Source organism: Pelobates fuscus, chromosome 2 (assembly GCF_036172605.1).
Source record: "Pelobates fuscus isolate aPelFus1 chromosome 2, aPelFus1.pri, whole genome shotgun sequence".
In the NCBI taxonomy this organism is placed as follows: Eukaryota; Metazoa; Chordata; class Amphibia; order Anura; family Pelobatidae; genus Pelobates; species Pelobates fuscus.
Window position 1 is genome coordinate 221,514,688 of NC_086318.1, and position 16,253 is coordinate 221,530,940.

The 16,253-nt window shown below is 41.7% G+C and overlaps 1 protein-coding gene across 1 annotated transcript in view; it reads right to left on the reverse strand.

Annotated features, from left to right (window-relative positions):
• Positions 1-16,253, reverse strand: part of SCCPDH (saccharopine dehydrogenase (putative)) — a 40,500-nt gene that overhangs the window by 11,336 nt on the left and 12,911 nt on the right. The window contains exons 2-7 of the mRNA XM_063443200.1: positions 14,516-14,628; positions 7,265-7,345; positions 6,673-6,802; positions 3,288-3,337; positions 2,374-2,504; positions 2,052-2,169 (exon numbers count right to left, since the gene is read on the reverse strand). Coding sequence (XP_063299270.1) covers positions 2,052-2,169; positions 2,374-2,504; positions 3,288-3,337; positions 6,673-6,802; positions 7,265-7,345; positions 14,516-14,628 — 623 coding nt within the window. The remainder of the gene's footprint in view (positions 1-2,051; positions 2,170-2,373; positions 2,505-3,287; positions 3,338-6,672; positions 6,803-7,264; positions 7,346-14,515; positions 14,629-16,253) is intronic.

Genomic DNA, 16,253 nt, shown 5'->3' on the forward strand with positions numbered 1-16,253 from the left:
AGGGTCTGCGAGCCCGCTTTTAATCAGATGCCATTAAATTTTCTCGAAGTGCTTTTAACCTGAACTCTGTGTGTCAGTGTGAACTTACTTCTGCGTATACGCAATTTAATCATCTCAGATTTGGACAGGAACAGATAGACATTTAACCCCTTAAGGACCAAACTTCTGGAATAAAAGGGAATCATGACGTGTCACACACGTCATGTGTCCTTAAGGGGTTAAACATATTTGTTTATTTCTAAATTAATCTACATCATTAGTGTGACACATAATCCCATTATACATACAGTTAAAATATACTTTTTACACAACTTTCATAACTCTAAAACCATACAGCACATTCACATAAAAATACATATCCACAATCAATCCATTCAGGGGAACAACATATTAAAAAAATGGCATGAATCCGACCAGGGGTTCAAAAGTTAGTAAAAGTATATTTTGTTCCCCCTGGCTGGCAGTATTTTAATCTGCTCAAACAGGAAAAGTAAAACATCCCCACAATGCATCTGGCTTCCTCCCTTCTGCCCTGGAGATAATTGGAGAAGTAATCCAATTATCTCCCAGGTCAAAGACAAAACTCCATTACACATGTGGGGACCTAAATACAGGATATGTTTTAAAATATATAAAGTCACTTTTTATACATTAAACCCAGACATGTAACATATCCCCAGATAGCTCAGGTCTGCGTGCACATTATTAGGTGAATGGCACGCAGACCACACAAATACAGTTTAATTGTCATGGAGCCCAAGTCTTTCCCATAGTCTTTAATTATATGAATAGGCTCCATGGCATAGCTATCTGGGGGTATCACTGCTCACACAGGGCAAGTACCGAATGGCCCCACTGTGTTTAAAGGGCCAGAATGAGTGACATGCACTCTGTTAGGGACGAATATGTTTTGTAAAAGGGCCCAATCTCCCAGGGCCATAGTCCAAAGGCAAGAGGCGGGCAAGCAGCCCCCTCCAAGGACACGTGGCGAGGTCGGTTTCGCCACAGATATCATATACATACATTATATATCTTGACACCTGATGGAGCTGTAATTAGTATGCCAATGATGCTTCTGGGCCCTTTTGTGCAAATTGTGTCTGAAATTGCATGATCTGCTACAGCAGAGCTGTTTTCCATGTACTATTATCAAGGTAGGACGTAAAGTAGCCAAATGAAAAGAAAATAATTTAGGGATGATGTTCATTCTCCTTCATTTGATGAAGTGGAACCATTTTTGCCCCATGGCTCACTCATCTGGTGGCTTTAAAATTCAGGTGCAAATACGGATTTTTCAAAAGGTTTTTTTCTTTCTTGGTTATCAATATCCTTCTGCATTCTAGGTACCTAAAGAATTTAGGACATAATCTATAAAAGGAATCCTTCATAATATTTTGACTTACTCCCCTACTCAAAACACTTTCTGGAGTGGACCTCAAAAGTGGATGATCAGAAGAAGAGAGAGAGAGAGAGAGAGAGACACCAAGGTATTTATCATCATTTTCTTTTCTGGTACAACCTTTTAAAGAATGTCCTGGTATAACATCTAACTCTCAATTAGTTTCTTCTAGTGGACATGAGGACAGAGTTTTGGAACATTCCACAGCCATGATCGAATTATATCCCCCCGCCCCCCCCCCCCCCCACTTAGACCTCCAAATATTCCCCAACTTGATGTCAGGGCTGCCTACATTTTACAATGATTCCTTTTGAGCAGCCATTTGTCTTTTTTTCTTTATAAAGCTTAAATAAAAATATAATTTCAGCACTGGAATAGGTTTACGAAAGTAAATAATGTATTCCTACTTCAAATTTCTTTTTCTGGCCATTTGCCATTTCTCCACCATTTGTGAGTGTTTGAAAGTGGTATTCGGGGTGTGGACTGGAGAATGAATAATCTGTTTAACATTCAACAGTATTATCTCGCCACTCCCTAAAATGGAAGCTAAAAGGATTGTTCTTGAAGAATCAAACCCTTTGCAATGCAGCACTATGACTATACAGAGTTGAACTTTATAAAGAACCATTGTTTCTTAAACATTCAAACTTACAGGGGTCTCCTCATGGTGTTCGTGCAGGAATCGTTGGGTTCTTCTAACTACAGAAGCATCTGCTCCAAGGAATGGAATGGCATACTGTCCTACTTCATTGGCGTAAAACAATGCACCCCTGCAAAATAAGTAAAACATACAATAATAACTCAAAATGTGTAAAAATGATGTAATTAAAAAAATTATTCCTTAGAACTGCGCAAAGGATTTCACAATTCAGTAATTCAATGCAAGGTACTGCTATTTTAATTTGTTGGGAGTATTATTTACATTTTCAATTTAAGACTTTAGTTTAAAAAGAAAAAATAATAATCGGACTGACCTTTTTTTTAATTTTTTACCAACGACTGGAAGTGGCTTACATGCCAGTTGCTTCCTGAGTTTCTTAAGATTACCCTGGTCTGCTATTCCATGAATAGCAGATTGCCATGTTCCATCATGAATGCAGGTACCCTGGTAATGAGAAAATACTAATTAAAATCAAGAGAGGGTGGGATAATGTAACCAGCATGTGATACAACTTTGTATGGAGACTGGAAGCATAGTCTGCACAACTGCCAATGTGCTCCTTAATTATTTGTGACTTAAAAGAAGTAGATTTAGTAGCATTGATGTGCAGTAACAAGTACTTGTTGGAGGGTGTTTGCATTTTACTTGACCATCCTGAATGCCTAAGTACATTTTCTGAGACTATATTCCAAAATACCAGTGTACCATTTAATTTAACCTAGGGAGACTGTGTGGAACACATTTTTTTTAGAGAGAGATTACTTAGCATTACAGACTGAGACGAATTAACCATAACTATGCATATGCAGCCACCTAGGGCCCAGGTTAAGACAGGGGCCGGTGGGGCCCTGTAGCTCTGGCTAAAGCTATAGATGTAAGGGGGCCTCCTTGAGCCAGAAGAGAGATCAAAAGAGCTCCCTGCTAGGCACTATGCCTATAGGAGGGAGTGATGTGGTCTGCACCTCTATCGGGTGCAGATCACTTTAATCTGGATCGGATTACTGAGTGAAGAAGCAGTGTGCAAGTACTTGGAATATTGTGGGATTTTGTGACACTAGTCAGGCTGGAGTGCTATGGAGAATGAATGCAACACTGTAGGTAAGTGCCAAAACGGGGGGTGGTATCAATTGATATTTAGGACATACTTTGAAAGACTGCAAGCAGTTAAGTATTTTCAAATTATGTTTAAACAGATTAGAATATAATAAATAAAATACTTAAACTAACCGATGGTCCAGTTTTGAAAGTTAAGATGCTTTCCACTGCGGTCAAAGTACCTAGCAAAGACAAATATTGCAAAAATAAAAAAGGGAAAAAAAATTAATCATTAGTCATTAGTAACAATGGCAACCAATTAGAGTGTTTGAAGTAAATGTCTGGCATGTATGATACCCTGACATAAATGGAGCGTATATAGCTACAGAACTTATCTGAAAATTAACTTCCCAAAAGATCTCCCTTCTGTAAAGGAGGATGGTCCTAGGTAAAATTAGGCCTGGGGAGGGAAAAGTTGAGGTCAGCCAGAAAGGGACTGTCCACATAGATGGAATTGCATTCTTTAAGCAAGGCACATCATTCATCATTCTTGAAATGGCGGAGTCCATGCGGCCCACTAGCAAGCACGAGACTCCACATCCAGTGTCCAACTTGGACCGCATTTTCGCCGAGTTCTGGCTTAAGCTCGAGCACCGGCTCCAACAACAGGCCCCACGACCACCCGGCCCAAGCCGCCCTCCTGGACAGCTGCCGACCGACCCACAGCAACGGTACGCAACACCGGTGGGTCCAAGGCCCAGAAAATGGCGGCAGAGAGGAGAACGCACACATCACACATACGGGGTGAGGAAACGAAAAACACAGCGGAAGCCAGGTACAAGCCCGTTCCACACGCTAACCACCTCAGGGGAGACCCTACACCGGCGGCGAAGTACAGCCAAACAACCTCACCGACTCCTACCAAGGTACCTCTGGAGACACAGGGCTGGGACCGATCAACGGCCTCACAACACCGGCCACCTCCCCACCTACGCATGCAGCATCTCGCAACATCCCAGGACCTACCTGGACAACTCGACCCAAATAGCGACATGGCGCTGGGGAGAGCTGGCAGACCAACAGGACTGGAGACCGGTGGCATATGGCTCTCAGGCGGACGTGCGAGACTACGCATTCCCCATGCAAGGGGTAGGGTGACTGTACAGTGTGAACACTCGGCTAAGCACCAGTCTCTAATGCCGGCCCCACTCACCCACAGGAGACTTATGGCAGAACTTTGTTTTCCCTTTTTCTTCAAACTGCCCTAAAGCTGTCCACCTCCTCTGGTTTCTGTTATTACCTTACGTTATATTATGATTTGTTATCTCCTGCATCAAAGGTAATGTGTGAGTAGAAGGGATGCAGATACAGGGAGCTAGTCTTGTTTATTTGGAAACTGTATTCTTGCCTAAATATACATACCGGTTTCAATTTATATGTATTGCTGGTATATGGCCGCCAGACAGGCACCCTACTCAGCGTAAATCACAACATGTATAAAGCTAGTATAATGCTAGCCGCCTAGTACATTAATATTGTTCCCCGCATTGAGGCCTCTCAACGTATAACTAATCATACTGTTATCTACTGTTATCTTCTGTTGAAATCTCTGCTACGATCTCACAACTTAAATACTTAAAGCATGTATAATCTACTGTATACAGCGTGTTTACAGCATAACACTTAAAAAAAAAAAAAAGTGCCGATACTCTCACGCCGCAATTGTACAACTACTATGTTTATATCGTTTGCATATGCTGTTGTGGCATTGACAACCTTTTTGTTACTCCCTGCACACAGAAAATAAAGATTTAAAAAAAAAACAAAAAAAAAAAACCATCTCCTTATACTGTGGATCCCAAAGAAGGCATTGCCCTCTGCTACCTGCATCCACACACTGCCCCTCTTCAGCTGCACTGATAAACTACACTTCAATCCACAGTGCCTAGAGAGATATCAGCTACGCCTCACTGATGATGCCTAACAAGGCTGAAACGATCGTCTGGGGTTGCTGTGTCTCTCGTGCAGATGGAACTTGCTGGCATTTCGGTGCTGGACTGCCCATATGGGTGGGACCAGTCTGATATGTTTTAGAGATGTTCTCTCTGTAATGGCACAATATGGGCTAAAACCAGCTTAGCGGAGACCCACAGAAGGGCAGGCTATTCAGCTGCTGCCCGGTCTCAGTATTCTATTGTGCCCTGTTTTTTGCTCTACACTTCAATCCAATAAATTGTGTTTTCTGTGGCAGATCATTGTAAATATGATCTGACACAGAACCAGTTAATCACATATGTATGGCACTTTTCTATAAAAGAATAAAACACAAACTAGACAACATGATCATCCTAATTTGATGTATAATTCCACGTCATGGATAAATTCCTTTATCCCTGATGAAGCAACATTGTTTGAAAAACTTCTTGGGTAGAGCTGAACATTGAACAGCATTACAACATAAAACCACCACCTCTCTGAACTGTGTACTGCTTAAAGGAATGCTGAAAACCCCATAATCAGTACAGTCCAATGTATGGGGTTATGGTGCCAGGAATGCCTTGATGCCCTCCAATAGTAAGTAATGGTTTGACAACTTACCTGGATTCCTTGACCACTTACTCCAGTAGTGTGCCAGGTCACTCATGGCCCCATAATACAGACTGTACTGGTAATGGGGCTTTAAAATGAGACGGACTCTTCTTTGCAATATTTTCAGCTTATCCATCATTCACACAAACATTGATTTTCAAGGCTTCTTGTTATGGATATCTAATACAGTATCATGTACATTCATGAACTACCACAAAATGTTTATACATAAATAAACGAGAGCAAAAAAAAAAAAAAGTCATTAACATGAGCTATAGCTTCCTGTGTATATATTTAACATAGAAACATAGAATGTAACGGCAGATATCAACCATTCGGCCTATCTTGTCTGCCCAATTTTCTAAAAACTTCCATTAGTCCCTGGCCTTATCTTATAGATAGGATAGCCTTATGCCTATCCCTTGCATGCTTAAACTCCTACCGCTTCAGCTGGAAGGCTATTCCATGCATCCACTATCCTCTCAGTAAAGTTGAACTGTTGAACTCGGAGGTAGGTTTGTATCCCAGTCTTCTATATCTAGTTAGGATCTCCTAAAATTTGGAGGACTTCCTCCCAATAATATATACGAGACTTGACCACAACTCAAATCATCTTTGTCTGCTTACTTAGTTAAATTATATTTCGTTTTATCAGTCAGATCTCTGAATTGTTGATCAACCATTTTATTGAATACCTCTAAATGGCCTCCTTCCCTCTGCACTAGATAAAACCAGGATTGGTTTTCTTTAGAGGTCATGTCTAATTCCTGTATTGCAATTTTATTTTTGTACTGGAATTTTTTCTTCTTCTTCTTGTTTCGGTATTGGAAATCACAAAAAAGGATCAAGTTTGTGTACACTCAGTATACTCTGTGAGGTATGTTTGAAAGATATGTGAAAATAAAGTGAATTGGGTAAAAATTGGTAAAGGTTAACCAAGATATGTTTAAATTAGTGAAAAGCCACATAAAATAGTCCCAGTGCACACCTTGTAAGCGGTTTCGTGTGAATAACACTCCCATGTCTGCTGGAATAGAGTCAAATCCGGTGCTTCCAACAATATATACTCCATTTTCAGCAGCTTGGCTGTTATATTTCGCATACATTCCTTCTAAGAACTAAGGCAAAACAGTGTTAGGGGATAACGTACATCACATGCTAAACAGACGTTAATGCTTTAATGCGGGATTTATCCAATAAAAAAATTGTAGTCACTAAAAACCAATTTGCAAAATCTAGATGAAAATAGCCAAGCTGGAAAAATAGCTAAAATAAGACTATTTACCCAAACTCTTTTTTTAGCATACATATTGGAATTTGGTTCTCTCTTTAGTGAAAAACTGCAGCTGACTAAAAAAAAAAACGCAAAAATAAAATGAAATGAAAGAGGTCTGTAAAATATATATTTAATATATCTGCTTTTATCCCTATTCATAGCTTGGTCACTGGTCTAAGAATGCAGTAGCGAATAGATAGAATAAATAATATATATATATATATTCAGATCCCATGATAAATCTTGTGGCATCTATTCTAGATTTACATTACTTGAAAAAAAATATACTAATCTGAAACCTTACCTGGGGCTCTCCACTGATATCAACACAGTGTGCTCCATTCTCCACACAGGACTTTATTACAGGCTCACCGAAAAACCTGTACTGTAAACGAAAAGGCAAATTACATTAAGAAGCTAGTAAAAATTTTTTTAACAAAATCTAAATCTAATAAACCAATATTTAGTTAGATTATCTTTATTGTTAAAACTTCGATACAAAACAGATTACATTTCAAGAACCAAGAAATACAAAAATACAGACACCTCGATAGGTTCAAACAATTTCTGTCACAACCAGTTATTTATCAATTGAGAATGTCATAATGATAGAACTTTGCACTGTATGTAAACTTGCACCATCCAACCCCAGCTGGATAGAAATGAATGGCATCTCAACAGTTATCATTACACAACTGGGTTAAAGGGTGAAGTCTGCATGCACACACCATGCAGTAACCCAGTCACACTATATTCAGGAGTGCCCTGGCGCCCCACATTGTAACTAGTAAAAGCACCCTTCAACAGTTTCACTCCTTACCTGGGGTCCATTGGGTGCTGCTCCCTGCCTCCACTACAATCTCCGGAGACACGGAATCTTCTAAGCAAGAACTTCTATTAACTCTCCTGAGCTAAGCCTTGCAGCGGACACTCTCAGGCAATGAGCAAGCCCTGTTCATAGTGTTTAGCTCAGAGGAGCCAATGGAAGTTTCTAGCAGGAGCAACCGGGTCCAGAAGAGGCTGTGACCAGTAGCTGGCAGACCACAAGTGAGTTGTCAAACTTTTTGCAAAGTGGGCTGTAGTGGTAATGATGCTTAGTGTGTTGCTTTAACATTTGGGAAAAGCCAGAAAACTCACTCACTGTAGTATGCAAGTGAGCTCACAATGTTTAAATGTACAAACTTAGAAATATGCAAAGAATAATACTGTAAGGAAACCAAAATTAAGAAAACTCTTCAGTGTGAGCCACATTTAATAACAAAAGAATGGTAATTGTAGTCTTGTTATTTGGCTAAAATTTTCTATGAAATAAAGTCAGAAAAACAAAAACAAAAAAAAAAGGTAAATAACTAAGCACCACAAACATATACAAATTGCACAGTTTGTGGTGCAAGGGTGTCCCTTCTCCCAGTCTCTTTGAAAACAGTTGATTTTAACTGAGGCAATTAGCAAAACTGTGCAGTTAGAAACCAGCTCTATTTCTCACACTTAACACTTAACATAGAAGGAAACTATATGTTATAATAGTCTAGTCTAACAAACTCTGAGAATGAGACAGGTCTCGGGTAAATACAGGTGATACTCGAAAAATTAGAATATCGTGCAAAAGTTCATTTATTTCAGTAATGCAACGTAAAAGGGGAAACGAATATATGAGATAAACGCATTACATGCAAAGCAAGATAGTTCAAGTGCGATGATTATGGCTTACAGCTCATGAAAACCCCAAATCCACTCTCTCAGTAAATTAGGATATTACATGCAATCAATAACACAAGGAGTGTACATAGAACAATATCGGATCTCAGAAAAGTATAGGCATGCATATGGACTCAGTACTTTGTTTGGGCCCCATTTTGCAGCAATTACTGCCTCAATGCGGTGTTGCATAGAAGCCATCAGCCTGTGGCACTGCTGAGGTGTTATGGAAGACCAGGATGCTTCAATAGCGGCCTTCAGCTCTTCTGCATTGTTCGGTCTCATGTCTCAACTTTCTCTTGACAATGGTCAGGCGAGGTTGCTGGCTAATCAAGCACAGTAAACCCACGGTCATTGAACCAGGCTTTGGTGCTTTTGGCAGTGTGGGCAGGTGCCAAGTCCTGCTGGAAAATGAAGTCACCATCCCCATAAAGCTCGTCTGCGGAGGGAAGCATGAAGTGCTCCAAAATCTCCTGGTAGATGGCTGCATTGAGCCTGGACTTAATGAAGCACAGTGGACAAACACCGGCAGATGGCTCCCAAATCAACACAGACTGAGGAAACTTCAAGCATCTTGCAGTGTGTGCCTCTCCATTCTTCCTCCAGAATCTGGGTTCTTGGTTTCCAAATGAGATGCAAAAGTTGCTCTCATCAGAAAAGAGGACTTTGGACCACTGAGCAACAGACCAGGTCTGTTTTTCTTTAGCCCAGGTAAGAGGCTTCTGACGTTGTTTGTTGTTCAGGAGCAGCTTGACAAGAGGAATAATACATCTGAGTATTACCTTTTTTCCCAATAGCAGAACAACAACAATAATCCACAGGGTAAAATAATGCTGGTATCGCTAAATAATCCACACATGAGCCAAAGCTTAATGCTGGAAAAAGACTGATTTACTGGAAGCAACAGGCATTCAATTTATACAGCAACAGACTCCTCCTCTGGGCCAAGCTAGATAATTGAGTTTCAGCAACATACTAAACTCAATTATCTGCTGGCCAGAAACATTAACAATTTTCAACATTTTTGGAAATATACTTTCTACATGACATAAGAATATAAAACCCACATCCCTGGGTAGCGGAGGATACTGGGAGTAACATATCCAAATTGCACGAAAATCCGTTCTGTAGTTTCCGTGTTGCATCGTGTGGAAGTTTGACCGGCTCGACATGTGGTTGTATCCGAGTTAGAGTTCCATGAAATTGGTAGCAAGAGCCGGTCTCTGTTCGTGCAGAATTACACAAAAACCACCACAGTTATACAGTATCTGGTTACATGTGAATGCTCCACTCATTCGGTTGATTGAAACTCCCGAACGCCAGTCTGATACTGTGAGTGGAAATAGGTCAGACGGGACTTCCATGGAGACCGGGTGTTTGTGTGATTGCCATGCCGAAAATGGTTCCAAGCAATCCACGAGTAGGTCCCGCTGGCCGCGTTTGGGAGATTTAAGATGGCCGCCATCCTTTGTTCTCGCCACATGCTCGTATTCTGAATGGCGGCCACCTAGGAGCACTCAATTACTTTGCGGTTTTCGTGGTTACTTGGTGTTCTAAGTTCTGATTGCTACCCAGAGTGGTCTCCATTCGGTAGAACGAATAAATGTCCCGAACACAGAAATAAAACTAATACTTCAAAGTCACTTAACTAGCAGGGAGAGGAAATAACGGAATGGATACATCCTTTACACCGTCTGTGTGTGGTGGCTCTTGATGCACTGACTCCAGCCTCAGACCACTCCTTATAAAAGTCTCCAACACTTTTGAAAGGCCCTTTCCTGACAATCCTCTCCAGGCTGTGGTCATCCCTGCTGCTGGTGCACCTGTTTCTTCCACACTTTTCCCTTCCACATAACTTTCTATTAATGTGCTTTGATACAGCACTTTGGGAACATCCAACTTCCTTCGCAATTACCTTTTGAGGCTTTCCCTCCTTATGGATGGTGTCAATGATGTAAGGTCAGCAGTCTTCCCCATGATTGTGATTCCTACTGAACCAGACAGAGACCATTTAAAGTCTCAGAAATCCTTTGCAGGTGTTATGGCTTACTTAGCTGATTGGAGTGGGACACTAAGCCTAGAATATTGCACCATTTCACAATATTCTAATTTACAGAGATTGTGGATTTGGGGTTTTCATGAGCTGTAAGCCATAATCATCGCACTTATGACAAATCACGGCTTGAACTATCTTGCTTTGCGTGTAATGCGTCTATATCATATATTAGTTTCCCCCTTTTATGTTGCCTTACTGAAATAAATTAACTTTTACACAATATTCTAATTTTTCGAGTATCACCTGTATATGCACAATCAGGGCTCTGGCAAACTCAGTCCTATCTCCAAACTAGGAAGCGTATTTCATTAAATTCCTACTAGATAGCAGTTTATGGGATAAGTTCAGACCATATGGAGCAGAATGACAGACTCCTGATTGCTCTGGTCAGACTCCTGATTGCTTCTTTTCTGTTGATTTGTGAGTCTCTTTCACATTAATTTTTTTTTTCCATATTTCCAAGCATTCACTATATAAGATTTAAATCTATATACACTGCTCAAAAAAATTAAAGGGAACACTTATAAAGTAAAGGGAACAACACAATGTAACTCCAAGTCAATCACACTTTTGTGAAATCAAACTGTCCACTTAGGAAGTAATGGTGTGGGGTGGCATTTCTTTAGGGGGCCGCACAGCCCTCCATGTGCTCGCCAGAGGTAGCCTGACTGCCATTAGGTACCGAGATGAAATCCTCAGACCCCTTGTGAGACCATATGCTGGTGCTGTTGGCCCTGGGTTCCTCCTAATGCAAGACAATGGTAGACCTCATGTGGCTGAAGTGTGCCAGCAGTTCCTGCAAGACGAAGGCATTGATGCTATGGATTGGCCCGTCCGTTCCCCAGACCTGAATCTAATTGAGCACATCATGTCTCGCTCCATTCACCAACCATAGACCATAGACTGTCCAGGAGTTGGCAGATGCTTTAGTCCAGGTCTGGGAGGAGATCCCTCAGGAGACCATCCGCCATATCAGGAGCATGCACAGGCGTTGTAGGGAGGTCATACAGGCACGTGAAGGCCACACACACGACTGAGCCTCATTTTGACTTGTTTTAAGGACATTACATTAAAGTTGGATCAGCCTGTAGTGTGTTTTCCACTTTAATTTTGAGTGGGACTCCAAATCCAGACCTCCATTGGTTGAAATATTTTTTTTTTTTTTAATTCTTTTTTTTTTTGTTGTGCAAGGTATTACAACAGGCTTACTTAGCCACGATAGCATTCGTAAGCGGCAGCATACAATGATCTAAACATGGCATAGGAATGTACGGCACAAATTTTAAGTTTTGTTAAGATAAAACGTGGACAGTAGATTGACATACCGGTTAACTTATGGGTTTTTCTGTCTGACATGCACTCTTTTTAAAAAGGGTAATACGTCAAGAGTTGTCCGTTGCTAGAGTTAAGGTAGGTAAGTACTAGCTAGGGAGGCTATACACATTAAGCTTCGATATAGTAGTACGGTTTGCGAACGTGAACATGCAAGGGTTAAATGATAAAAATGAATCGAGACAATATGGCATAAACTTAGCAGGCGTGTACAAGCTAATGCCCGAGTACCCCCTGTCGTTTAGTATAGCGATAAGATAGCTTGGTAACGTTATTATAGGGATACAACTGCTAGTAAAAATTATTCCGTTATTCACGATTCACAAAAGCCTACTCAGTTGAAGCTATCTGCACATGCATAGGCAATTATAGGCAAGAATGAAAATAAAAATAAATCAAGTAGAACTATATACAAAATCAAAAGCTGAACAAGTGCTATAGACCTGTGTGAAGGAAAAGCAATGAAGTGTCATTAGTGGCCAGTAAGGCCTAGCAGTCCCTTGGGAGCTCTCAGGTGGTGGCTACATTCTGTGCAGCGCGGATGGTTCCGCCCGGGACGAAGGGCTTGGAGGTAGCCGGGTTCCACCTGTGTGGCTTGTTGGTTGTGTGGTGTCGCTGCATGGCATCCGCCGGTAAGCCCAAGGCAGGGAGGTGGTTTTCCGCCTCCTGTAGGTCCGCTATGAGGTATGTGGCGTCTCCGTGGCACACTTGCAGTTTGTGCGGTGAGCGCCATCTATATTTGATATCCCGTTCGCGGAGCAAGGCAGTAAAAGGCTTCAAAGTAGAGCGCCAGGCCATAGTCCCCTTAGAGAAGTCTGAGTAAAATGTTAATGACATGTCCTCGAAGCTAAGCGGTGCGGTACCCCTGCTTGCAGCCATTACTGTTTCTTTGTCTTGTCGCTTCTGGAATCTCATTATCAGATCCCTGGTTGCTGCTGGTGGGGCAGTTGGTGGTTTAGGGAGCCTAAACACGCCGTCAAGGCCTATTCCTTTGGCCTGTTTTGGCGGCAGAATCGTATTTAATAGGCGCCGCACAAGGTGAGGAAGCTCAGAGTCCGGGACTGAGTCGACTATGCCCCTAACCTTAAGATTCTGGGCGCGTCGTGAGTCCTCCATAGTAGCCATGGCTTGCTGCATTTTCACGTGTTTCTGTTGGAGTAGGTTCACCTCCTGTCGGAGTGCGGCCACTTGCCCAGTGTGCGTGTTGGCGGTTTGCTCCGCGGTTTCCATGCGGTCCGTGAGGCCTTTTATGTCCCTCCTCATGCCTGCCACGTCCTCCTGGATATTCTGGCGAAGTTCTGCCAGCAGCTCCCTCATTTCGGCTTTTGTGACCGGGGCCGAGTCAAGCGGCGTGGCAGGCTTCGGATCGGGCTTCTCCGATGCTCGTGTCAAGGGCTGATATAGCTCCTCCGGCTCAGAGAGTAATTCGTCTGAGTCCTCGATGCCCTCCATGTAGGCGGCCATGTCAGGTTCGTGTGCGCCATGCGCTCGCCGCCACAGGTCTCCTATGCTGGTGCCCGGTCTGGGTAGGTCGGGCTTGGGCTTCTTACTTTTCCTGCCCATGTCTGCTTCTTACGTGGGTAGTTAGCGTGGCTTTTTGGGGGTGATTTGTTCAATATTTCGGGCCTTTAAAGTTGATTTCTCCAGGAGCTCTCTGAGGATGCGACCTGTCGGTTCAGTAGCTGGCTCCGCCCCCGGGTTGAAAAATTTGATTTCCATTTTTTCATTTTTGTGTGATTTTGTTGTCAGCACATTCAACTATGTAAAGAACAAAGTATTTCAGAAGAATATTTAGTTCATTCAGATCTAGGATGTGTTATTTTTGTGTTCCCTTTATTTTTTTGAGCAGTGTAATTTGTAACAAAATAGGGCTCAATTGCAGCCTGGAGTGCCACTACAATGTTTCCTCATTTTCTCAAAGCAGAACCATAGAACATATAGTTTGTTTTTAATTAAAATTATATAACACATGTATGTAAATGTACTGGCCTACACAGATGTGGCTTGTGTCTCAATCAGGGACAATAAGTTTAGAACAATTTCTTGTACTTTATTTTCCACTTTTAAAGCGGCTCTAGTCAGTTTACAAGTTTTGTTTGTAAATTATTATTTTTTGTTCCTCTATTTCTCTTTGTATCTTAAATTCACCATAGAAACATAGAACGTGACGGCAGATAAGAACCATTCGGCCCATCTAGTCTGCCCAAACACTAGTTATAAAGACACCAGTTTTTAGTTATACATAAGAAAACATAGGGAGTACATTGTCTCATGGGGAGCTTGATCTTTGTCAAATTTTGCCTGTGGTTAGATATTAAACGAAGTTCCATTTCGGTTTCTAACAGTATAATCAGTAAGGTACAAGGGTCATAAGGAAAGGGGAAGTAGCAACTGGGCAAAGTAATTTTGCAATGTAAATTTTTTTTTTTTTTTTGCTTCTATTAAGTTTGGCAGCTGCATCATACTTACTGGTCCCACGCAATCAAGAACAACAGAGGCCTTCTTACACATTTCATCAAGGGAGGGGGGATCACTAACATCGCAGATTATAATGCCAACCTCCGACTTCAGCTGCGGTTTAGCTAAGAACGGCAAAATAATAGAATGAGAAGTGCCTGGCACAGAATTACAAAGACATTCTGGGTACTCTACTGAGAGAGAAAAAAGAAAACATCAAAAGACAAATACGGCACAAATATACTGCATAGTGTACGTACATACAGATCTACACATAACATTTACATGGAATGCTTTCTAAAATGTGCTCTCATTTGAGGCAGTTAACAAATGTGTACATATGGTAAGCAAAGCCTACAATCAGAAAGTGACCACTCCTGCCTATTGGACCGGTCTGGGTACCAACTCCCATCACCCTGAACCCTGCAAGCGTACACCCTGTTCCAAATTACAATGCAAATTCTATTTAAGTGTCACAAAGATTAAATATTTTGTTTTTCAGTTTAACTCATGGATGGCATTGTGTCTCAGGGCTCTTTTGATCACTGAAAACAATCTCGGACACCTGTGATAATTAGATTGCCAGGTGAGCCCAGTTTAAGGAAAAACTACTAAAGGAGGGTGTTCCACATTATTAAGCAGAGCACCATTTTCATGCAATATGGGGAAGAAAAAGGATCTCTCTGCTGCCGAAAAGAGTGAAATAGTTCAATGCCTTGGACGAGGTATGAAAACATTAGATTTTTCACAAAAACTTAAGCGTGATCATCGCACTATTAAGAGATTTGTGGCCGATTCAGAGCACAGACGGGTTTGTGCAGATAAAGGCACATTGAGGAAGATTTCTGCCAGATCCATGCATCGGATCAAGAGAGCAGCTGCTAAAATACCATTACATAGCAGCAAACAGTTATTTGAAGCTGCTGGTGCCTCTGGAGTCCCACGGACATCAAGGTGTAGAGTCCTCCAGAGTCTTGCAACTGTGCATAAACCTTCTATTGGGCCACCACTAACCAAAGCTCACAATCAGAAACTGCTGCATTGGGCAGAAAAATACATGAAGACTGATGAGTGCCGTGCAACCCTGGATGGTCCAGATGGATGGAATAGTGGATGGTTGGTAGACAGCCACCCTGTTCCAACAAGGCCGCAACGTCAGCAAGGCGGTGGTGGAGTCATGATTTGAGCCGGAATCATGGGAAGAGAGCTGGTCGGCCCCTTTAGTGTCCCCAAAGGTGTAAAGATGACCTCTGCAAAGTATGTGGAGTCTCTGACTGACCACTTTCTTCCCTGGTACAGAAGGAAGAACTATGCTTTTCGTAATAAAATCATCTTCATGCATGACAATGGATCATCTCATGCTGCAAAGAATACCTCTGCATCAATGGCTGCTATGGGGATAAAAAGGAGAGAAAATCATGGTGTGGCCCCCGTCCTCCCCTGACCTCAATCCTATTGAGAACCTTTGGAGCATCCTTAAGCAAAAAGATCTATGAGGGTGGGAAGCAGTTTACATCCAAACAGCAGCTCTGGGAGGCTATTCTGACATCTTGCAAACAAATTCAAGCAGAAACTGTCCAAAAACTCACAAGTTCAATGGATGCAAGACTTGTGAAGCTTCTATCAAATAAGGGGTCCTATGTTAAAATGTAATGTGACCTGTTAAAATGTTGTAGCTTTGGATTTCAGTAAATATGCTGCAAACACAACAAATGACAATTTTAAGTCTTTTAACCTATAAAGTGTTTTG